The following is a 23,901-nucleotide window of genomic DNA, read 5'->3' as shown; positions in this document are numbered from 1 at the left end:
ATTAATGCCAGTATCCCTGTGTATCCTTTCTTCTCTCTCCAGCTGTCTCCTGAGAAGATGGACGGTGGTCTGGGTGCCAAGCCACCGATGCTGATCCCCGACTCCCGAGTGGTGATGTGTATGATCTGTGCGGGTGATTTCTCCCTGACATGGCGGCGCCGGCACTGTAATGCGTGTGGGAAGGTGGGTCGACCCATGATGCTGCTCCATCAGGATCCAATTACTACAACTACTTGCATTTATATAGTGACTTTAGTAAAATATACCAAGGAACTTCATAGGATTAAACAAACAAAATTTGACACCAAATCAATAAGGAAATATGAGGACAGGCAACCAAACGTTAGACAAAGAGGGAGCTTAGGACCTTGGCAGCTGATTGCAGAGCCACCAGTGGTGGAGCAATTAAAGTTGGGGATGCGCAAAAGGCCAGAATTAGATGAGTGTATATATCTCGGAGGGTTGAGGGGCTGGATGAGATTCCAGAAATAGGGAGGGACGAGGGCATGGAGAGGTTTGAAAACAAGGATGAGAATTTTAAAATCGAGGCATTGCTTAACCGGGAGCCAAAGTAGGTCAGCGAGCACAAGGTGATGGGTGAACAGGACTTAGTGCAAGTTAGGGTACTTGCAGTAGAGTTTTAGATTACCTCAAGTTTACAGAGGATGGAAGCTGGGAAGCCAGCCAGGAGTGCATTGCAATAGTCAAGTCCAGAGGTAACAAAGGCATGAATGGGTGTTTCAGCAGCAGGTGAGCTGAAGCAGGGGCAGAGTTGTGCGTTGTTCTGGTGGAGGCAGTCTTAGTGATGCCCTGAATAATACGTGATTGGAAACTCATCTTGGGTCAAATATGACCAAGGTTGTAAATAGTCAGATTCAGTCTCAGACCGTTGCTAGGGACAGGGATGTAGTCAGTGGAAAGGGACCAAAGACAATGGCTTCAGTCTTCCCAATATTTAGTTGGAGGAAGTTTCTGCTCATCCAGTTCTGGATGTCAAATAAGCAATGTAACAACTGAAACACAGTGGAAGGGTACATATGTACGTATGGAAACTGACATGTTTTTAGATGATGTCATGAAGGGGCAGCATGTAGATGAGAAATAGGAGGGGACCAAGAATATATCTGTGGGGGAAACCAGAGGTAACATTGCAGGAGCAGGAAAAGAAGCCATTGCAGTTAATTCTCTAGCTATAACTGGATAGCTAAGAATGGAATCAAGTGAGAGCAGACCCACTCAGCTGAACAACAGTGGAGAGGTGTTGGAGGATGATGGTGTGGTCAACCGTGTCAGAGGCTGCAGACAGGTCGAGAAGAACGAGGAGATAGTTTACCTTCGTTATAGCCACATAGGATGTCATTTGTAACTTTGATGAGAGTTATTCGGTACTGTGGCAGGGGTGGAAACCTGATTAGAGGGTTTTAAACATGGAGTTCCAGGAAAGATGGGCACAGATTTGAGAGGTGACAACACATTCAAGGACTTTGGAGAGGAAAGGGAGGGTGGAGATGGGACTGGGAAAGACAGCAGGTGGTTTTGGGTGGGAACAGTTGCACTCTTACTCTTTCATGTCTTTGTCTTGCAGGTTGTTTGTCGGACATGCTCCAAGAACAAGTATCCGCTCAAGTACCTCAAAGGCAAGCTGTCCAGAGTCTGTGACCAGTGCCACAGGGAGCTGAAGAGAAAAGGTAATTGGAGCACATTGGGGGAAGCATCCTAAAATGTGAGGGGCAAGGGGAGAGGTGAGGGCATCCTGCAACGTGATGGGGAGCAAGGGGGGTTTGCTCTAACGCACACTTGCAGTTTATATTTACAGATAACTACATGAGTACATGCTAAAATACCTATAAATTCCTATTGGGATACAGTAATTGATCAACAGGCAGTCCACCTAAATGTACAAATATTAGAAATATCAAGGATGGGGAAAAAGCCATTGGCTTGTCAAACCTCTTTCCCAATGTCTGTGTCTATGCTTGTGTGTATAGACTCTCCTGTGGTTCTTTGTGTGAGCATAAGAATGTAAGAAGTAGGAGCAGGCATAGACCAGATGACCCCTCGAGCCTGCTGTGCCATGCAGTATGATCATGACTGATCTTGGGCTTCAACTCCACTTTCCTGCCCACTCCGCATATCCTTTGATTCCCTGAGAGACCAAAAATCTGTCTATTTTCGTCTTAAATATATTTAACGATGGAACATCCACACCCTCTGGGGTAGAGAATTCCAAAGATTCACAACCCTCTGACTGAAGAAATTTCTCCTCGCCTCAGTCCTAAATGATCAACTCCTCACCCTGAGACTGTGCCCCCATGTTCTAGATTCCCCAGCCAGGGGAAATAAGCTAACAGTGTTTACCCTATCCAGCCCCTTCAGAATCTTGTGTGTTTCAATGAGATCACCTCTCATTCTTTTAAACTCCAGAGAATAGAGACCCAATTTACTCAGCCTCTCATCATAGGTCAACCCTATCATCCCAGGGACCAGTCCAGTGTACTACCTCCAATGCAAGTATATCCTTCTGTAGATATGGAGACAGAAACTGTGCACAGTAACTCCAAAGCCCTGTATAATTGTAGCAAGATATCCTTATTTTTGTACTCCAATCCCCTTGCAATAAAGGCCGATATGCTGTTTGCATTCCTAATTTCTTGCTGTACCTACCTGCTAACTTTCTGTGCTCCTTGTACAAGCACACCCAGGTCTCTCTGAATATCAATACTTAGAAGTTTCAAGCCTTTTCAAAAATATTCTGCTTTTCTGTTCTTACTAGCAAAGTGAATAACCTCACACTTCCTCACCTGCCACCTTGTTGTTCACTCACTTAACCTGTCTATATCTCTTTGTAGCCTCTTTGCGTCCTCCTCACAGTTTACCTTTCCCATTTGGCTTTGTATCATAAGAAAACTTAGATATATTTCTCTCGGTCTCTTTGTTTAAGTCATTAATATAGATTATAAAGAACTGAGGCCCCAGCACTGATCCTTACGACACTCCACTAGTTACAGCCTGCCAACTTGAAAATGCCCCATTTATCCCTGCTCTCTGCTTTCTGTCCATTAACCAAGCCAATTTAGGAAACAAAGAAAGGACAATCTTTATTTTTAAAATTTTACTTTAACACTCAAACCAAAACCAACATGAACTAACAGTTAAATAACTGTCTCTCTAGTGTGTGTATATTGTGTGTGTGTGTGTGTGTGTGTGTGTATATATATATATATATATATATATATATATATATATATGTATATATATAAGTTTACACGTTAACTGTCAGATATATCAAAGATAAGTTTCATAGTTCTTATGGGTTATCATCTCAGCAAAAGTAACATCAGTGACAGCTACAAAATCCTTCAGGTCTTTGAACTTTTCAAGTAGATTTCCTAATCCTGTCTTCCAAGATGCAAACGCCGATTTCCATTCAATGGTGGTTCCCCAGCATTCCGAACTCCACCAATCCCATGTCCACCCAAACTGCGCACCGTTTTGGAATCTCCATGGTTTCTCAGAACAGTCCTGATGGAATAGCTCCAGTGTGTCACCCTAAGTCACTCTTCAAGTCACTGAAAACAGCTGTAGCAACTTGAATTCATCAAGGTCCTGCTTCCAGAATCAAATCTTTGTTTTTAAAATGAACAGCTCCCAGTTTGTTTCTTTAAAACAATAGCTGGCTGTTTTTGCTTCAGTCCACTTCAGAGAGTTCTTCTAGACTGAAATCTGAGCTCCAGTCACATGTCTCTGATCATAAGGCTGTGTGTTTCAAACCTGTTAGGACCAGCCTTGACTTTTCCTAAACTCTCTGGAGCTTTCAGTTTCACTTCTTATGAATGTCTGTCCCAAGAAAAAAAAAACACAAGCTTTGAATCACTGAGAGTGGCAGGAAACAGCGGGAGTGGAGCAGGGCATAAAGAGCCCAGGAGAGAGAGCGAGAGTTCCTTGAGATCGGGGGAAACAATGGGAGCGGGGCATAAAGAGCCCAAGAGAGAGAGAGTGTGCAAGAGTTCACTGAGAACGGCAGGAAACAGCGGGAGCAGGGCTAACTGCTGCTGCTGCCACTGTCAGTCTGTAGGTTCAGAGCTAGTGTTCGCAAAGAAAAATAGAGGTGTGACATCACGGGGAAGTAGGTAGGTGAGTCGCTGGTGAGTATTTCCTAGTTACCTTATCTAAACTAGGGAATAAACTGGTGTGTCATATCTTTCTTCTTTTAAAGTAAGGTTCTTTTACTACCAGTAAGGTATATAAGTATTACAGGAGTTTATCAGTATTTATAAGGTTTATTAGCAGTAGCAAGATTATTAATTAACAGATTAAGGAATGGCAGGGCTGCTCCAACCTCTGGAGTGTAAATCTGTGCTATGTGGGAACTCCAGGGTGCTTCTTGTTTCCTGGATAACCATATATGCAGGAAGCGTTGTCAGTTCCAGTAGTTTGAGCTCCGGGTTTCGCAACCTGAACAGCAACTGGCAACACTGTGGTGCATCCGTGAGGTTGAGAGCTACATGGAAAGCATGTTTATCGATGTGGTCACCCCACAGCTTAAAAGTATGCAGGGAGAGAGGGAATAGGTGACCAACAGGCAGGAAGTGCAGGAGACCCCTGAATGTGTCTCACTTTCCAACTGCTATTCACTTCTGAATACTGAAGAAAGTGATGGTTCATTTGGGGAGTGCAGCCAGAGCCAAGGCCATGGCACCACAGTTGGCTCAGCTGCACGGGGGTGGGGGGGGGCACAAAGAATACTGGAAGAGCGATAGTGATAGGAGATTTGATAGTCAGGGGAACAGACAGGCGTTTCTGTGGCTGCAAACATGAATCCAGGATGGTGTGTTGTCTCCCTGGTGCCAGGATCAAGGATATCACTGAACAGCTGCAGAACACCCTGAGGGGAGAAAGTAAACAGACAGCAGTCGTGGTATCAAAGACATAGGTAGGAAGAGGGATATGGTCCTGCAGCAAGAGTTTAGTGAGCTAGGTAAGAAATTAGCAAGCAGGACATCAAAAGTAGTAATCTCCAGATTATTCCCAGTACCATGTGCAAGTGAGTAAAGAAATAGAAGGATAGTGCAGATGAAGGCATGGCTGGAGAGATGGTGCAGGAGGGAGAGCTTTAGATTCCTGGGACATTGGGACTAGTTCTGGAGAAGGTAGAACCTGTATAGGCTGGATGGGTTCAACCCGAACAGAGCTGGGACAAATTTCCTTGCGGGACAATTTGCTAGGGCTTTGGGGGGTGGGGGGGGGTGCGGGTTGTTTAACTAACTTGGCAGGTGTGGAGCCAGGAGGTAATATCAGACAGGAATATCAAGATGCACAGAAAACTGGGAGAGCGATAGCACTAGAGTAGGGAATAGTAAGTTATTAGGTGGGCTCAGAGTAAGGGAGAAAGTAATAAAGTCTAAATCGGGGTTAAAGTGCATGTATGTGAATGCACTGAGTGTTGATAATAGATTGACATGTGTAAATATGATGTTGTGGCTATAACAGAGGCCTGGCTCAAAAAAGCATAGGACTGGGTCTTAAATATTCTTGGATGTAAGGTGTTCAGGAAAGATAGGAAAGGGAAGAAAAGGACGGTGGGGTGGGGAGGGGGGGGGTGGGTGGCAGTATTGATTAAGGAGAGCATTGCAGTGCTCGAGAGAGAGAGAGAGGATATCCCAGTGGAGTTGAGGACAGAATCTATTTGGCTAGAGCTAAGGAACAGAAAAAAGGTGCAGTTACATTGCTCAGTGTTGTCTATAGGCCACCAGCTAGTGGGATGGATGTAGAGGAACAAATTTGTAAGGAAATTGTAGAGGGGTGCAAAAATTTACAATGTGGGACTTTAATTATTTAATTATCCAAATATAGACTGGGATAATAGTAGTGTAAAGGGCAGTGAGGGGCAAGAGTTCCTGGAGTGTGTTCAGGAAAATTTTCTACAGCAGTATGTTGCTAGTCCAATGAGAAAGGAGGCACTGCTAGACCTGGTTCTTGAGGATGAGGTGGATCAAATGGATCAAATATCAGTTGGAGAACATTTAGAGGACAGTGATCATTGTGTCATAAGATTTAGGTTGACTATGGAAAAGGACAAAGAGCAACCCAGAATAAGAATAATTAACTGGGGAAAGCCAACTTCAATGGGGTAAGAGCGGATCTGGGATGAATAAATTGGAATCAAAGTTTGGCCGGGAACAAAGTAGATGAAGAGCCTTCATCTGCACTATCCTTCAAAGAAAGGTATAGTTCAAGGTATGTTCCCTCGAAAGGGAAAGATAGGGGAAACAAATCCAGAGCTCCCTGGATGATAAGAGATGAAGATAAAGTGAAAAAGCAAATAAGAGAAGCAAAGTATGAGAAGAGGCTGGCAGTTAACAAAAAAGGGAATCCCAAAGTTTTCTGTTGTAAAAGGAGAAGTGGAGCCGATTAGGGACCAAAAAGGGGATTTGCGCATGGAGGCAGAGGGCATAGCTGAGGTATTAAACATATACTTTGCATTTGTCTTTACCAAGGAAGATGGTGCAACCCAGGCAGTGGTGAAAAGAGGAGGTAATTCAGACACTAGAAAGTTTTAAAATTGATAAGGAGGAGGTATTGGATTGGCTGTCTGTGCTTAAAGTAGATAAGACACCAGGACCGGATGAGATGCATCCAAGGATACTAAGGGAAGTGAGAGTGGAAATTGCGGAGGCATTGTCCATAATTTTTCAGTTGTCTTTAGACTTGGAATGGTGCCAGAGGACTGGAGAGTTGCAAACATTACACCCCTGTTCAAAAAAAAGGCGTAAAGATAAGCCCAGCAATTACAGGCCAGTCAGTTTACCTTCAATGGTGGGGACAATTCTTGGAAGAATAATTTGGGACAAAATTAATAGTCACATGGACAAATGCAGGTTAATTAAAGAAATCCAGCATGGATTTCTTAAGGGAAAATCATGTCTAACTTGGTGGAATTTTTTGAGAGGTAACAGAGGGGGTTGATGAGGACCATACAGCTGACGTGGTGTACATGGACTTCCAAAAGATACAGTGCCGTACAACTTTTGAGCAAACTTATAGCTCATGGAATATAAGGGATGGTAGTAACATGGATACGGAATTAGCTGAATGACAGGAAACAAAGAGTAGTGGTTAATGGATATTTTTTTGGGCTAGAGGAAGGTTTAAAGTGGAGTTCCCCAGGGATCAGTGTTGGGACCCTTGCTTTTCCTGATATATATTAAGGACTTAGGCCTTGGTGCATAGGGCACAATTTCAAAGTTTGCGGATGATACGAAACTTGTGAGGTAATGCATTTTGGAAGGTCTAATACAGGTGGGAAGTATACAGTAAATGGCAGAGAAATCTGGGCGTACAGGTCCACAGGTCACTGAAAGTGGCAACGCAGGTGGATAAGGTAGTCAAGAAGGCATACGGCATGCTTGCCTTCATCGGTTGGGACATAGAGTATAAAAATTGGCAAGTCATGCTGCAGCTGTACAGAACCTTAGTTAGGCCACACTTGGAATATTGCGTGCAGTTCTGATCGCCACACTACCAGAAGGATGTGGAGGCTTTGGAGAGGGTACAGAAGAGGTTTACCAGGATGTTGCCTGGTCTGGAGGGTATTAACTATGAGGAGAGGTTGGATAAACTCGGATTGTTTTCACTGGAACGACGGAGGTGGAGGTTTACAAAGTTATGAGTGGCATGGACAGGGTGGATAGTCAGAAGCTTTTTCCCAGGGTGGAAGAGTCAGTTACTAGGGGACATAGGTTTCAGGTGCGAGGGTAAAAGATTAGAGGGGATGTGCGAGGCAAGTTTTTTACACAGAGGGTGGTGAGTGCCTGGAGCTTGCTGCTGGGGGAGGTGGTGGAAGCAGGTACGATAGCAACGTTGAAGAGACATCTTGACAAATACATGAACAGGATGCGAATAGAGGGATACGGAAGTGCAGAAGGTTTTAGTTTAGACAGTCATCAAGATCGGCGCAGGCTTGGAGGGCCGAATGGCCTGTTCTTGTGCTGTACTGTTCTTTGTTCTTTGGAAGCATTGTGAACTGTGAGGAGGATAGAGTAGAACTTCAAAAGGACAAGTTGGTGGACTAGGTGGACAAGTGGCAGATGAAGTTCAATGCAGAAAAATGTGAAGTGCTTCATTTTGGTAGGAAGAACATCGAGAGACAATAAAATAAAGGGTACCATTCTAAAGGGGGTGCAGGAGCAGAAGTCATTGAAGGTGGCAGGACAGGTTGAGAGCTCGGTTAATAAAGCACATAATCCTGGACTTTATTAATAGGGGCACAGAGTACAAGAGCAAGGAGGTTATATTGAACTTGTATAAGACACTAGTTTAGCTTCAGCTGGAGTATTGCGTCCAGTTCTGGGCACCACGCTTTAGGAAAGATGTGAAGGTATTAGAAAGGATGCAGAAAAGATTCATGAGGATTCTTCCAGGGATGAGGAACTTCAGTTATGAAGATTGGTTGGAGAAGTTGGGACTGTTTTCCTTGGAAAAGAGAAGGCTGAGAGGTGATTTGATAGAGGTATTCAAAATCATGAGGGGTCTAGACAGAGTAGATAGAGAGAAACTGTTCCCACTCATGAAAGGATCGAGAATGAGAGGGCACAGATTAGAAGTAATTGGTAAAAGAAGCAAAAGCCACTTGAGGAAAAACCTTTTTCATGCAGCAAGCGGTTAAGTTCTGGAATGTACTGCCTGAGAGTGTGGTGGAGGCTGGTTCAACAGGTACATTCAAAAGGGAATTAGACTGTTTGCTGAAAATGAAGAATGTGCAGGGTTATGGGGAGAAGGCAGGGGAGTCGGACTAGGTGAAATGCTCACTAGGAAAGCCGGTGCAGTCACGATGGGCCAAATGGCCTCCTTCTGCACTGTAACGATTCTTTGATAGCACCTAACAGTCCATTGTACAGTCCAACTGTACAGAACGTAGTCTGCACATGAAGACGCCATCACAATTCCTAGCTCTACCTATGCCATTGGTTTCTACCTGGATGATGACAATTGGATCCTCCCCCTCCCATTCCAAATTAGTCTCCAGCCGTGAGGAGATGTCTTTAACCATGGTGCCGGGCTGGCAACACAACCTTCTGAACTCTCAATTACTGCTGCAGAGAACAGTACCTATTCCCTGACTGTACTGCCCCCTATCACTACATTCCTTTTAAATCCCCCCACTTGAATGGGTTCCTGCACCATGGTGCTATGGTCAGTTTGCCCATCCACCCTGCAATCCTTGTTCTCATTCACACAGGTAGCAAGCACCTTGTACCTGTTGGTCAAAGTCAAGGGCTGAGGCTCCTCTAACACTGCATGCTGGATCCCCATACTTGCCTAACTCAGTCATAGCCTCCTGACCCTGACCAACTCTAAAGTTCTATTTAACCTAAGGGGTGTGACAGACCCCCAGTACGAAGTGTCCAGGTAACTCGTCCCTCTCCCTGATACCCCACAAGGTCTATGATAAAAGCAAAATACTGAAGATGCTGGAAATCTGAAATAAAAACACAAAGTGCTGGAAATACTCAGCAGGTTAGGCAGCATCTGTGAAGAAAGAAGCAGAGTTGTTGTTTCAAGTCAGATATGACTCTTCAGGTTCTCCTGTGGGTTTGTGTTTTTTTTAATTCATTCATGGGATGTGGGCATCCCTGGCGTGGCCAGCATTTATTGCCCATCCCTCATTGCCTTTGAGAAGGTGGTGGTGAGCTGCCTTCTTGAACCGCTGCAGTCCATGTGGGGTAGGTACACCCACAGTGCTGTTAGGAAGGGAGTTCCAGGATTTTGACCCAGTGACAGTGAAGGAACGGTGATATAGTTCCAAGTCAGGATGGTGTGTGACTTGGAGGGGAACTTGCAGGTAGTGATGTTCCCATGCATTTGCTGCCCTTGTCCTTCTAGTTGGTAGAGGCCACGGGTTTGGAAGGTGCTTTCCAAGGAGCCTTGGTGCGTTGCTGCAGTGCATCATGTAGATGCTACACACTGCTGCCACTGTGCGGTGGTGGTGGAGGGAGTGAATGTTTGTAGATGGGGTGCCAATCATGTGGGCTGCTTTGTCCTGAATGGTGTCAAGCTTCTTGAGTGTTGTTGGAGCTGCACCCATCCAGGCAGGTGGAGAGAATTCCATCACACTCCTGACTTGTGCCTTGTAGGTGGTGGACAGGCTTTGGGGAGTCAGGAGGTGAGTTACTTGTTGCAGGTTTCCTAGCCTCTGACCTGCTCTTGTAGCCACGGTATTTATATGGCTTCTCCAGTTCAGTTGCTGGTCAATGGTACCTCCTAGGATGTTGATTTTTTTTTTTAGAACATTACAGCGCAGTACAGGCCCTTTGGCCCTCGATGTTGCGCCGACCTGTGAAACCATCTGACCTACACTATTCCATTTTCATCCATATGTCTATCTAATGACCACTTAAATGCCCTTAAAGTTGGCGAATTTACTACTGCTGCAGGCAGGGCGTTCCACGCCCTTACTACTCTCTGAGTAAAGAAACTACCTCTCACATCTGTCCTATATCTATCACCCCTCAACTTGAAGCTATGTCCCCTCGTGTTTGCCATCACCATCCGAGGAAAAAGACGCTCACTATCCACCCTATCTAACCCTCTGATTATCTTATATGTCTCTATTAAGTCACCTCTCCTCCTCCTTCTCTCCAACGAAAACAACCTCAAGTCCCTCAGCCTTTCCTCGTAAGACCTTCCCTCCATACCAGGCAACATCCTAGTAAATCTCCTCTGCGCCCTTTCCATAGCTTCCACATCCTTCCTATAATGCGGTGACCAGAACTGCACGCAATACTCCAGGTGCGGTCTCACCAGAGTTTTGTACAGCTGCAGCATGACCTCGTGGCTCCGAAACTCGATCCCCCTACTAATAAAAGCTAACACACCATATGCCTTCTTAGCAGCCCTATTAACCTGGGTAGCAACCTTCAGGGATTTATGCACCTGGACACCAAGATCTCTCTGTTCATCTACACTACCAAGAATCTTCCCATTAGCCCAGTACTCTGCATTCCTGTTACTCCTTCCAAAGTGAATCACCTCACACTTTTCCGCATTAAACTCCATTTGCCATCTCTCAGCCCAGCTCTGCAGCCTATCTATGTCCCTCTGTACCCTACAACATCCTTCGGCACTATCCACAACTCCACCGACCTTAGTGTCATCTGCAAATTTACTAAACCACCCTTCTACACCCTCTTCCAGGTCATTTATAAAAATGACAAACAGCAGTGGACCCAAAACAGATCCTTGCGGTACACCACTAGTAACTAAACTCCAGGATGAACATTTGCCATCAACCACCACCCTCTGTCTTCTTTCAGCTAGCCAATTTCTGATCCAAAGCTCTAAATCACCTTCAACCCCATACTTCCGTATTTTCTGCAATAGCCTACCGTGGGGAACCTTATCAAACGCCTTACTGAAATCCATATACACCACATCCACTGCTTTACCCTCATCCACCTGTTTGGTCACCTTCTCGAAAAACTCAATAAGGTTTGTGAGGCACGACCTACCCTTCACAAAACCGTGCTGACTATCTCTAATGAACTTATTCTTTTCAAGATGATTATAAATCCTGTCTCTTATAACCTTTTCCAACATTTTACCCACAACCGAAGTAAGGCTCACAGGTCTATAATTACCAGGGCTGTCTCTACTCCCCTTCTTGAACAAGGGGACAACATTTGCTATCCTGGGGATTCAGCGATCGTAATGCCATTGAATGCCAAGGGGAGGTGGTTAGATTCTGTCTTGTTGGAGATGGTCATTATCTGGCACTTGTGTGGTGCGAATGTTACTTGCTTGGGGCGGCGCAGTGGTTAGCGCCGCAGCCTCACAGCTCCAGCGACCCGGGTTCAATTCTGGGTACTGCCTGTGTGGAGTTTGCAAGTTCTCCCTGTGTCTGCATGGGTTTCCTCCGGGTGCTCCGGTTTCCTCCCACATGCCAAAGACTTGCAGGTTGATAGGTTAATTGGCCATTATAAATTGCCCCTAGTATAGGTAGGTGGTAGGGAAATATAGGGACAGGTGGGGATGTGGTAGGAATATGGGATTAGTGTAGGATTAGTATAAATGGGTGGTTGATGTTCGGCACATACTTGGTGGGCCGAAGAGCCTGTTTCAGTGCTGTATCTCTAAAACTAAACTAAAAATTTATCAGTCCAAGCCTGAATATTGTCCAGGTCTTGCTGCATTTCTACACAGACTGCTTCAAGATCTGAGGAGTCGCGAATAGTGCTGAATACTGAGATCCTAATTAATTAATGAATTAATGAAATAGAATAGAGATGGCTGGGCAGGCGATGTGTTGCAGCTGTAGTATGTGGGAGCTAGTGGACACTGGTGCAATCCACGGTGACCACATCTGAAGCAAGTGTTGGCTGCTCGAGGACCTTCAGCTCAGAGTTGATCAGCTGGAGCCTGAGCTGCGGACACTGCGACACATCAGGGAGGGGAAGAGTTACCTGGACACTATTTCAGGAGAGAATCACCCCCCCCTCGCTGCTCTCTCCGGCCGCTCCGCTCCCCCCCTCGCTGCTCTCTCCAGCCGCTCCGCTCCCCCCCCCTCGCTGCTCTCGCCGGACACTCCGGCCACTCCGCTCCCTCCCCCCCTCGCTGCTCTCTCCGGCCGCTCCGCTCCCCCCCCCTCGCTGCTCTCTCCGGCCGCTCCGCTCCCCCCCCCCTCGCTGCTCTCTCCGGACACTCCGGCCGCTCCGCTCCCCCCCTCGCTGCTCTCTCCGCCCGCTCCGCTCCCCCCCCCTCGCTGTTCACTCCGGCCGCTCCGCTCCCCCCCCCCTCGCTGCTCTCTCCGGCCGCTCTGCTCCCCCCCCCCTCGCTGCTCTCTCCGGACACTCCGGCCGCTCTGCTCCCCCCCTCACTGCACTCTCCGGCCGCTCCGCTCCCTCCCCCCCTCTCTGCTGTCTCCGGCCGCTCCGCTCATCCCCTCTCTGCTGTATCCGGCCGCTCCGCTCCCCCCCTCACTGCTCATTCCGGCCGCTCCGCGCCGCCCCCCCCCCCTCGCTGCTCTCTCCGGCCGCTCCACTCCCCACCCTGCTGCTCTCTCCGGACTCTCCAGCCGCTCCGCTCACCCCCTCTCTGCTATCTCCGGCCGCTCCGCTCCCCCCCTCGCTGCTCATTCCGGCCGCTCCGCTCCCCACCCCCCTCGCTGCTCTCTCCGGCCGCTCTGCTCATTCCGGCCGCTCCGCTCACCCCCTCGCTGCTCTCTCCGGCCGCTCCGCTCACCCCCTCTCTGCTGTCTCCGGCCGCTCCGCTCCCCCCCTCGCTGCTCATTCCGGCGGCTCCGCTCCCCCCCCCCCCCCCCCTCTGCTGTCTCCGGCCGCTCCGCTCACCCCCTCTCTGCTGTCTCCGGCCGCTCCGCTCCCCCCCTCGCTGCTCATTCCGGCCGCTCCGCTCCCCACCCCCCTCGCTGCCCTCTCCGGCCGCTCTGCTCCCACCACCAGTCCCCAGCCCGCTCCCCTCCCCAGCCTCCCTGGCCCGCTCCACTCCCCACCCTCCCCGGCCAACTCCGCTCCACTCCGCTACCCCCTCGCTGCTCTCTCCGGCCACTCCGTTCTCCCCAACCCCCACCCCCACCACCGCTCCCCCGGCCTGCTTTCCCCCCCCACCACCACCACCCCCCCCAGCCCGCGTCCCCTGTCCCCAGCCCGCTTACTGCAAGGGAATATAGATAGGTTAAGTGAGTGAGCAAAAACTTGGCAGATGGAGTTCAACGTGGGAAAGTGTGAGGTCATTCACTTTGGTCGGAAGAATAAAAAGGCAGATTATTATTTAGATGGAGAAAAGCTACAAAATACTGCAGTACGGAAGGATCTGGGTGTTCTTGTACATGAAACACAAAAAGTTAGCATGCAGGTGCAGCAAGTAATTAGGAAGGCAAATGGAGTTTTGGCTTTTATTGCTCGGGGGTTAGAATTTAAACAACAGGGAAGTCTTGTTACAACTGTACAGGGTGTTGATGAGGCCGCATCTGGAGTACTGCGTACAGTTTTAGTCCCCGTATTTAAGGAAGGATATACTAGCATTGGAGGCAGTTCAGAAAAGGTTCACGAGTCTGATTCCTGGGATGAAGGGGTTGTCTTATCAAGAACAGCTAAACAGGTTAGGCCTTTATTCATTGGAGTTTAGATGAATGAGGGGTGATCTTATTGAAACATATAAGATTCGAAGGAGGCTTGACAGGGTAGATGTTGAGAATATGTTTCCATTGGTGGGGGTTTGTCGAACTAAGGGACATAGTTGCAGAATAAGTGGACACACATTTAAAACTGAGATGTGAAGAAATTTTTTCTCTGAGGATGGTGAACCTCTGCAATTCTCTACCTCAGAGAGTTGTGGAGGCTAGGTCACTAAATGTATTTTAGGAGGAGGTAGATAGATTTCGAAATCCCGGGGAGTCGAGGGTTATGCAGAGCAGGCCCGAAAGAGGAGTTGAGGCCTGGGACAGACAGCCATGATCTTACTGGCAGGCTTGAGGGACTGAATGGCCTACTCCTGCTCCTACTTCTTAAGTTCTTATGAATATTGTGCAATCATCAGCGAACATCCCCACTTCTGACCTTTTGATTGAAGGAAGGTCATTGATGAAGCAGCTGAAGATGGTTGGGCCTAGGACACTACCCTAAGGAACTCCTCCCGCAGTGATGTCCTGGAGCTGAGCTAATTGACCTCCAACCATCACAACCATCTTTCTTTGCGCTAGGTAAGACTCCAACTAGTGGAGGGTTTTCCCCCGATTCCCATTGACTCCAGATTTGCTAGGGCTCCTTGATGCCATACTTGGTCAAATGCTACCTTGACGTCAAGGGCAGTCACTGTCACCTCACTTCTTGAGTTCAGTTCATTTGTCCATGTTTGAACCAAGGCTGTGATGAGGTCAGGAACTGAGTGGCCCTGGCGGAACCCAAACTGAGCATCACTGAGCAAGTGCCGCTTGATAGCACTGTCGATGACACCTTCCATCACTTTACTGATGATTGAAAGTAGGTTGATGGGGCGGTAATTGGCCAGATTGGACTTGTCCTGCTTTTTGTGTACAGGACATACCTGGGCAATTTTCCACATTGCCGGGTACATACCAGTGTTGTAGCTGTACTGGTTAGGGGTGCGGCAAATTCTGAAGCACAGGTCTTCAGTACTATTGCCGGAATATTGTCAGGGCCCATAGCCTTTGCAGTATCCAGTGCCTTCAGTCATTTCTTGCTATCACGCGGAGTGAATCGAATTGGCTGAAGTCTGGCATCTGTGATGCTGGGGACTTCAGGAGGAGGCCGAGATGGATCATCAACTCAGCACTTCTAGCTGAAGATTGTTGCAAATGCTTCAGCCTTATCTTTTGCACTGATGTGCTGGGCTCCCCCATCATTGAGGATGGGGATATTTGTAGAGCCACCTCCTCCAGTTAGTTGTTTAATTGTCCACCACCATTCACGGCTGAATGTGGCAGCACTGCAGAGCTTAGATCTGATCCGTTGGTTATGGGATTGCTTAGCTCTGTCTATCACATGTTGCTTACTCTGTTTGGCACGCAGATAGTCCTGTGTTGTAGCTTCACCAGGTTGACACCTCATTTTGAGGTATGCCTGGTGCTGCTCCTGGCATGCTCTCCTGCACTCTTCTTTCAATCAAGGTTGGTCTCCTGGCTTCATGATAATGGTCGAGTGGGGTTTATGCTGGGCCATGAGCTTACAGCTTGTGGTTGAGTACAATTCTGCTGCTGCTGATGGCCCACAGTGCCTCATGGATACCCATTTTTGTATTGCTAGATCTGTTCAAAATCTATCCCATTTAGCACGGTGGTAGTGCCACACAACACGATGGACGGTATCCTCAATGTGAAGGCGAGACTTTGTCTCCACAAGGTGATCACTCCTACCAATACCAGACTACCAGATGCATCTGTCACAGGCAGATTGATGAGGACGAGGTCAAGTATGTTGTTCCCTCACCACATGCCAGAGCTATGTCCTTTAGGACTCAGCCAGTAGTGGTGCTACTGAGCTACTTTTGGTGATGGACATTGAAGTCCCCCACCCAGAGTACATTCTACACCCTTGCCACCCTCAGTGCTTCCTCCAGTGGCAATCAACATGGATTCATCAGCTGAGGGAGGGTGGTAGGTGGTAATCAGCAGGAGGTTTCCTTGCCTATGTTTGACCTGATGCCATGAGACTTCATGGCGTCTGGAGTCGATGTTGAGGACTCCCAGGGCAACCCCCTCCTGACTGTATACCACTGTGCCACCACCTCTGCTGGGTCTGTCCTGCCGGTGGGACAGGACATACCCAGGGATGGTGATGGCAGTGTCTGGGACATTATCTGTAAGGTATGACTATGTCAGGCTGTTGCTTGACTAGTCTGTGTGGGACAGCTCTCCCAACTTTGGCACAAGCCCCCAGATGTTAGTCAGGAGGACTTTGCAGGGTCGACAGGATTGGGTTTACCATTGTCGTTTCCGGTGCCTATGTCAATGCTGGGTGGTCTGTCCGGTTTCACTCTGTTTCATTGACTTCGTAGCAGTTAGATACAACTGAGTGGCTTGCTAGGCCATTTCAGAGGGCATTTAAGAGTCAGCCACATTGCTGTGGGTCTGAAGTCACATGTAGGTCAGACCAGGTAAGGACAGCAGATTTCCTTCCCTAAAGGATATTAGTGAACCAGATGGGTTTTTAGAAAAATCAACAATGGTTTCGTGGCCATCATTAAGTGATCATTAGACCAGCTTTTAATTCTAGATATATTAATTGAATTCAAATTCCATCTTCTGCTGTGGTGGGATTCGAACCCATGTCCCCAAAGAAATACCCTGGGTCTCTGGATTATTATTCCAGTGCCAATACCACTATGCCACTGCCTCCCCTACACACACACACTCGCACATTTCTATGCTCTCCTGTGATTTTGTGTGTGTGTAGATATACACACTCTCCTGTGTTTTCTTTTGTGTATGTGTACACACTCTGCTGTGGTTGTGTCTGTATGTATGTACACTCTCTGCTGTGTTTGTCTCTGTGTGCTGTGTATGTATATCCTGTGGTTGTGTGTGTGTGCATATATATCCTGTAGTTGTGTGTGTGGAAATATATATATGTCCTGTGGTTGTGCGTATGTGTATCTATATCTATATGTGATTGTGTGTGTACGTGTATATATATCCTGTGATTGTGTGTGTACGTGTATATATATCCTGTGATTGTGTGTGTACGTGTATATATCCTGTGATTGTGTCTGTGTGTATAGATATCCTGTGAGTGTGTATAGATATCCTGTGAGTGTGTATAGATATCCTGTGAGTGTGTATAGATATCCTGTGAGTGTGTATAGATATCCTGTGGTTGTGTGCGTATATATATCCTGTGGTTGTGTGTGTGTGTGTGTGTATATATATATATCTCCTGTGGTTGTGTGCGGAGATATATCCTGTGGTTGTGTGTGTGTATATATATATATCTCCTGTGGTTGTGTGCGTATATATATCCTGTGGTTGTGTGTGTGTGTGTGTGTGTGTGTGTGTGTGTGTATATATATATATATCTCCTGTGGTTGTGTGCGTATATATATCCTGTGGTTGTGTGTGTGTGTATATATATATATCTCCTGTGGTTGTGTGCGTATATATATCCTGTGGTTGTGTGTGTGTGTGTATATATATATATCTCCTGTGGTTGTGTGCGTATATATATCCTGTGGTTGTGTGTGTGTGTGTGTGTATATATATATATCTCCTGTGGTTGTGTGCGTATATATATCCTGTGGTTGTGTGTGTGTGTGTGTGTGTATATATATATATATCTCCTGTGGTTGTGTGCGTATATATATCCTGTGGTTGTGTGTGTGTGTGTATATATATATATCTCCTGTGGTTGTGTGCGGAGATATATCCTGTGGTTGTGTGTGTGTGTGTGTGTGTATATATATATCTCCTGTGGTTGTGTGCATATATATCTCCTGTGGTTGTGTGTGTGTGTGTGTATACATATCCTGTGGTTGTGTGTGTGTATACATATCCTGTGGTTGTGTGTGTGTGTGTGTGTATATATCCTGTGGTTGTGTGTGTGTGTGTGTGTGTGTATATATCCTGTGGTTGTGTGTGTGTGTGTGTGTGTGTATATATCCTGTGGTTGTGTGTGTGTGTGTGTGTGTGTATATATCCTGTGGTTGTGTGTGTGTGTGTGTGTATATATCCTGTGGTTGTGTGTGTGTGTGTGTGTGTATATATCCTGTGGTTGTGTGTGTGTGTGTGTGTATATATCCTGTGGTTGTGTGTGTGTGTGTGTGTATATATCCTGTGGTTGTGTGTGTGTGTGTGTGTATATATCCTGTGGTTGTGTGTGTGTGTGTGTGTGTATATATCCTGTGGTTGTGTGTGTGTGTGTGTATATATCCTGTGGTTGTGTGTGTGTGTGTGTATATATCCTGTGGTTGTGTGTGTGTGTGTATATATCCTGTGGTTGTGTGTGTGTATATATCCTGTGGTTGTGTGTGTGTGTGTGTGTGTGTGTATATATCCTGTGGTTGTGTGTGTGTATATATCCTGTGGTTGTGTGTGTGTGTGTGTATATATCCTGTGGTTGTGTGTGTGTGTGTGTGTATATATCCTGTGGTTGTGTGTGTGTGTGTGTGTGTATATATCCTGTGGTTGTGTGTGTGTGTGTGTGTGTATATATCCTGTGGTTGTGTGTGTGTGTGTGTATATCCTGTGGTTGTGTGTGTGTATATCCTGTGGTTGTGTGTGTGTATATCCTGTGGTTGTGTGTGTGTATATCCTGTGGTTGTGTGTGTGTGTGTGTATATCCTGTGGTTGTGTGTGTGTGTATATATCCTGTGGTTGTGTGTGTGTGTATATATCCTGTGGTTGTGTGTGTGTGTATATATCCTGTGGTTGTGTGTGTGTGTATATATCCTGTGGTTGTGTGTGTGTGTATATGTCCTGTGGTTGTGTGTGTGTGTATATATCCTGTGGTTGTGTGTGTGTGTGTGTGTATATATCCTGTGGTTGTGTGTGTGTGTGTGTGTATATATCCTGTGGTTGTGTGTGTGTGTGTGTGTGTGTGTGTGTATATCCTGTGGTTGTGTGTGTGTGTGTGTATATATCCTGTGGTTGTGTGTGTGTGTATATATCCTGTGGTTGTGTGTGTGTGTATATATCCTGTGGTTGTGTGTGTGTGTACATATCCTGTGGTTGTGTGTGTGTGTACATATCCTGTGGTTGTGTGTGTGTGTACATATCCTGTGGTTGTGTGTGTGTGTACATATCCTGTGGTTGTGTGTGTGTGTGTACATATCCTGTGGTTGTGTGTGTGTGTGTATATATATCCTGTGGTTGTGTGTGTGTGTGTATATATATCCTGTGGTTGTGTGTGTGTGTGTGTATATATCCTGTGGTTGTGTGTGTGTGTGTGTATATATCCTGTGGTTGTGTGTGTGTGTGTGTGTATATATCCTGTGGTTGTGTGTGTGTGTGTGTATATATCCTGTGGTTGTGTGTGTGTGTGTGTATATATCCTGTGGTTGTGTGTGTGTGTGTGTATATATCCTGTGGTTGTGTGTGTGTGTGTGTATATATCCTGTGGTTGTGTGTGTGTGTGTGTATATATCCTGTGGTTGTGTGTGTGTGTGTGTATATATCCTGTGGTTGTGTGTGTGTGTATATATCCTGTGGTTGTGTGTGTGTGTGTATATATCCTGTGGTTGTGTGTGTGTGTATATATCCTGTGGTTGTGTGTGTGTGTGTGTATATATCCTGTGGTTGTGTGTGTGTGTGTGTGTATATATCCTGTGCTTGTGTGTGTGTGTGTGTGTATATATCCTGTGGTTGTGTGTGTGTGTGTGTATATATCCTGTGGTTGTGTGTGTGTGTGTGTATATATCCTGTGGTTGTGTGTGTGTGTGTGTATATATTCTGTGGTTGTGTGTGTGTGTGTGTATATATCCTGTGGTTGTGTGTGTGTGTGTGTATATATCCTGTGGTTGTGTGTGTGTGTGTGTATATATCCTGTGGTTGTGTGTGTGTGTGTGTATATATCCTGTGGTTGTGTGTGTGTGTGTGTGTGTATATATCCTGTGGTTGTGTGTGTGTGTGTGTATATATCCTGTGGTTGTGTGTGTGTGTGTGTGTGTATATATCCTGTGGTTGTGTGTGTGTGTGTATATATCCTGTGGTTGTGTGTGTGTGTGTGTGTGTATATATCCTGTGGTTGTGTGTGTGTGTGTGTGTGTATATATCCTGTGGTTGTGTGTGTGTGTGTGTGTGTGTATATATCCTGTGGTTGTGTGTGTGTGTATACATCCTGTGGTTGTGTGTGTGTGTGTATATCCTGTGGTTGTGTGTGTGTGTGTGTATATCCTGTGGTCGTGTGTGTGTGTGTATATCCTGTGGTCGTGTGTGTGTGTGTATATCCTGTGGTCGTGTGTGTGTGTGTATATCCTGTGGTCGTGTGTGTGTGTGTATATCCTGTGGTCGTGTGTGTGTGTATATCCTGTGGTCGTGTGTGTGTGTATATCCTGTGGTCGTGTGTGTGTGTATATCCTGTGGTCGTGTGTGTGTGTATATCCTGTGGTCGTGTGTGTGTGTATATCCTGTGGTTGTGTGTGTGTATATCCTGTGGTTGTGTGTGTGTGTATATATCCTGTGGTTGTGTGTGTGTGTATATATCCTGTGGTTGTGTGTGTGTGTATATATCCTGTGGTTGTGTGTGTGTGTATATATCCTGTGGTTGTGTGTGTGTGTATATATCCTGTGGTTGTGTGTGTGTGTATATATCCTGTGGTTGTGTGTGTGTGTATATATCCTGTGGTTGTGTGTGTGTGTATATATCCTGTGGTTGTGTGTGTGTATATATCCTGTGGTTGTGTGTGTGTGTGTGTATACATATCCTGTGGTTGTGTGTGTGTGTGTGTATACATATCCTTTGGTTGTGTGTGTGTGTGTATATATATCCTGTGGTTGTGTGTGTGTGTATATATCCTGTGGTTGTGTGTGTGTGTATATATCCTGTGGTTGTGTGTGTGTGTATATATCCTGTGGTTGTGTGTGTGTGTATATATCCTGTGGTTGTGTGTGTGTGTATATATCCTGTGGTTGTGTGTGTGTATATATCCTGTGGTTGTGTGTGTGTATATATCCTGTGGTTGTGTGTGTGTGTGTATATATCCTGTGGTTGTGTGTGTGTGTGTATATATCCTGTGGTTGTGTGTGTGTGTGTATATATCCTGTGGTTGTGTGTGTGTGTGTATATATCCTGTGGTTGTGTGTGTGTGTGTATACATATCCTTTGGTTGTGTGTGTGTGTGTATACATATCCTTTGGTTGTGTGTGTGTGTGTATACATATCCTGTGGGTGTGTGTGTGTGTATACATATCCTGTGGGTGTGTGTGTGTGTGTATATATCCTGTGGGTGTGTGTGTGTATATATCCTGTGGGTGTGTGTGTATATATATCCTGTGGGTGTGTGTGTGTATATATCCTGTGGTTGTGTGTGTGTATATATCCTGTGGTTGTGTGTGTGTGTGTGTGTGTGTATATATCCTGTGGTTGTGTGTGTGTGTGTGTATATATCCTGTGGTTGTGTGTGTGTGTGTGTATATATCCTGTGGTTGTGTGTGTGTGTGTGTATATATCCTGTGGTTGTGTGTGTGTGTGTGTATATATCCTGTGGTTGTGTGTGTGTGTGTGTGTATATATCCTGTGGTTGTGTGTGTGTGTGTGTGTATATATCCTGTGGTTGTGTGTGTGTGTGTGTGTATATATCCTGTGGTTGTGTGTGTGTGTGTGTGTATATATCCTGTGGTTGTGTGTGTGTGTGTGTATATATCCTGTGGTTGTGTGTGTGTGTGTGTATATATCCTGTGGTTGTGTGTGTGTGTGTGTGTGTATATATCCTGTGGTTGTGTGTGTGTGTGTGTGTATATATCCTGTGGTTGTGTGTGTGTATATATCCTGTGGTTGTGTGTGTGTATATATCCTGTGGTTGTGTGTGTGTATATATCCTGTGGTTGTGTGTGTGTATATATCCTGTGGTTGTGTGTGTGTATATATCCTGTGGTTGTGTGTGTGTATATATCCTGTGGTTGTGTGTGTGTATATATCCTGTGGTTGTGTGTGTGTGTGTGTGTATATCCTGTGGTTGTGTGTGTGTGTGTATATATCCTGTGTGTGTGTGTGTATATATCCTGTGGTTGTGTGTGTGTGTGTATATATCCTGTGGTTGTGTGTGTGTGTGTATATATCCTGTGGTTGTGTGTGTGTGTGTATACATATCCTTTGGTTGTGTGTGTGTGTGTATACATATCCTTTGGTTGTGTGTGTGTGTGTATACATATCCTGTGGGTGTGTGTGTGTGTGTATATATCCTGTGGGTGTGTGTGTGTGTGTATATATCCTGTGGTTGTGTGTGTGTATATATCCTGTGGTTGTGTGTGTGTATATATCCTGTGGTTGTGTGTGTGTATATATCCTGTGGTTGTGTGTGTGTATATATCCTGTGGTTGTGTGTGTGTGTGTGTATATATCCTGTGGTTGTGTGTGTGTGTGTGTATATATCCTGTGGTTGTGTGTGTGTGTGTGTATATATCCTGTGGTTGTGTGTGTGTGTGTATATATCCTGTGGTTGTGTGTGTGTGTGTGTGTATATATCCTGTGGTTGTGTGTGTGTGTGTGTGTATATATCCTGTGGTTGTGTGTGTGTGTGTGTGTATATATCCTGTGGTTGTGTGTGTGTGTGTGTGTATATATCCTGTGGTTGTGTGTGTGTATATATCCTGTGGTTGTGTGTGTGTATATATCCTGTGGTTGTGTGTGTGTATATATCCTGTGGTTGTGTGTGTGTGTGTGTATATATCCTGTGGTTGTGTGTGTGTGTGTGTATATCCTGTGGTCGTGTGTGTGTGTATATCCTGTGGTCGTGTGTGTGTGTATATCCTGTGGTCGTGTGTGTGTGTATATCCTGTGGTTGTGTGTGTATATATCCTGTGGTTGTGTGTGTGTGTATATATCCTGTGGTTGTGTGTGTGTGTATATATCCTGTGGTTGTGTGTGTGTGTATATATCCTGTGGTTGTGTGTGTGTGTATATATCCTGTGGTTGTGTGTGTGTGTATATATCCTGTGGTTGTGTGTGTGTGTATATATCCTGTGGTTGTGTGTGTGTGTGTGTATACATATCCTTTGGTTGTGTGTGTGTGTGTATACATATCCTTTGGTTGTGTGTGTGTGTGTATACATATCCTTTGGTTGTGTGTGTGTGTGTGTATATATCCTGTGGTTGTGTGTGTGTGTATATATCCTGTGGTTGTGTGTGTGTGTATATATCCTGTGGTTGTGTGTGTGTGTATATATCCTGTGGTTGTGTGTGTGTGTGTGTATACATATCCTTTGGTTGTGTGTGTGTGTGTATACATATCCTTTGGTTGTGTGTGTGTGTGTATACATATCCTTTGGTTGTGTGTGTGTGTGTATATATATCCTGTGGTTGTGTGTGTGTGTATATATCCTGTGGTTGTGTGTGTGTGTATATATCCTGTGGTTGTGTGTGTGTGTATATATCCTGTGGTTGTGTGTGTGTGTATATATCCTGTGGTTGTGTGTGTGTGTATATATCCTGTGGTTGTGTGTGTGTGTATATATCCTGTGGTTGTGTGTGTGTATATATCCTGTGGTTGTGTGTGTGTATATATCCTGTGGTTGTGTGTGTGTATATATCCTGTGGTTGTGTGTGTGTGTGTATATATCCTGTGGTTGTGTGTGTGTATATATCCTGTGGTTGTGTGTGTGTATATATCCTGTGGTTGTGTGTGTGTGTGTATATATCCTGTGGTTGTGTGTGTGTGTGTATATATCCTGTGGTTGTGTGTGTGTGTGTATACATATCCTTTGGTTGTGTGTGTGTGTGT

General features: G+C 45.9%; 1 protein-coding gene across 3 annotated transcripts in view; it reads left to right on the top strand.

Annotated features, from left to right (window-relative positions):
- LOC137379933 (FYVE, RhoGEF and PH domain-containing protein 5-like) overlaps nt 1–23,901 on the top strand; it is a 512,321-nt gene that overhangs the window by 233,975 nt on the left and 254,445 nt on the right. For all 3 annotated transcript variants that reach the window (XM_068051316.1, XM_068051314.1, XM_068051315.1), the window contains 2 exons: nt 43–183; nt 1,586–1,688. In XM_068051316.1, the coding sequence (XP_067907417.1) occupies nt 43–183; nt 1,586–1,688 (244 nt within the window). The remainder of the gene's footprint in view (nt 1–42; nt 184–1,585; nt 1,689–23,901) is intronic.

This window comes from Heterodontus francisci, chromosome 19, assembly GCF_036365525.1.
Source record: "Heterodontus francisci isolate sHetFra1 chromosome 19, sHetFra1.hap1, whole genome shotgun sequence".
Lineage (NCBI taxonomy): Eukaryota > Metazoa > Chordata > Chondrichthyes > Heterodontiformes > Heterodontidae > Heterodontus > Heterodontus francisci.
The sequence above is the reverse complement of the archived record's forward strand: the minus strand, read 5'-3'. Positions and strand labels throughout refer to the sequence as shown.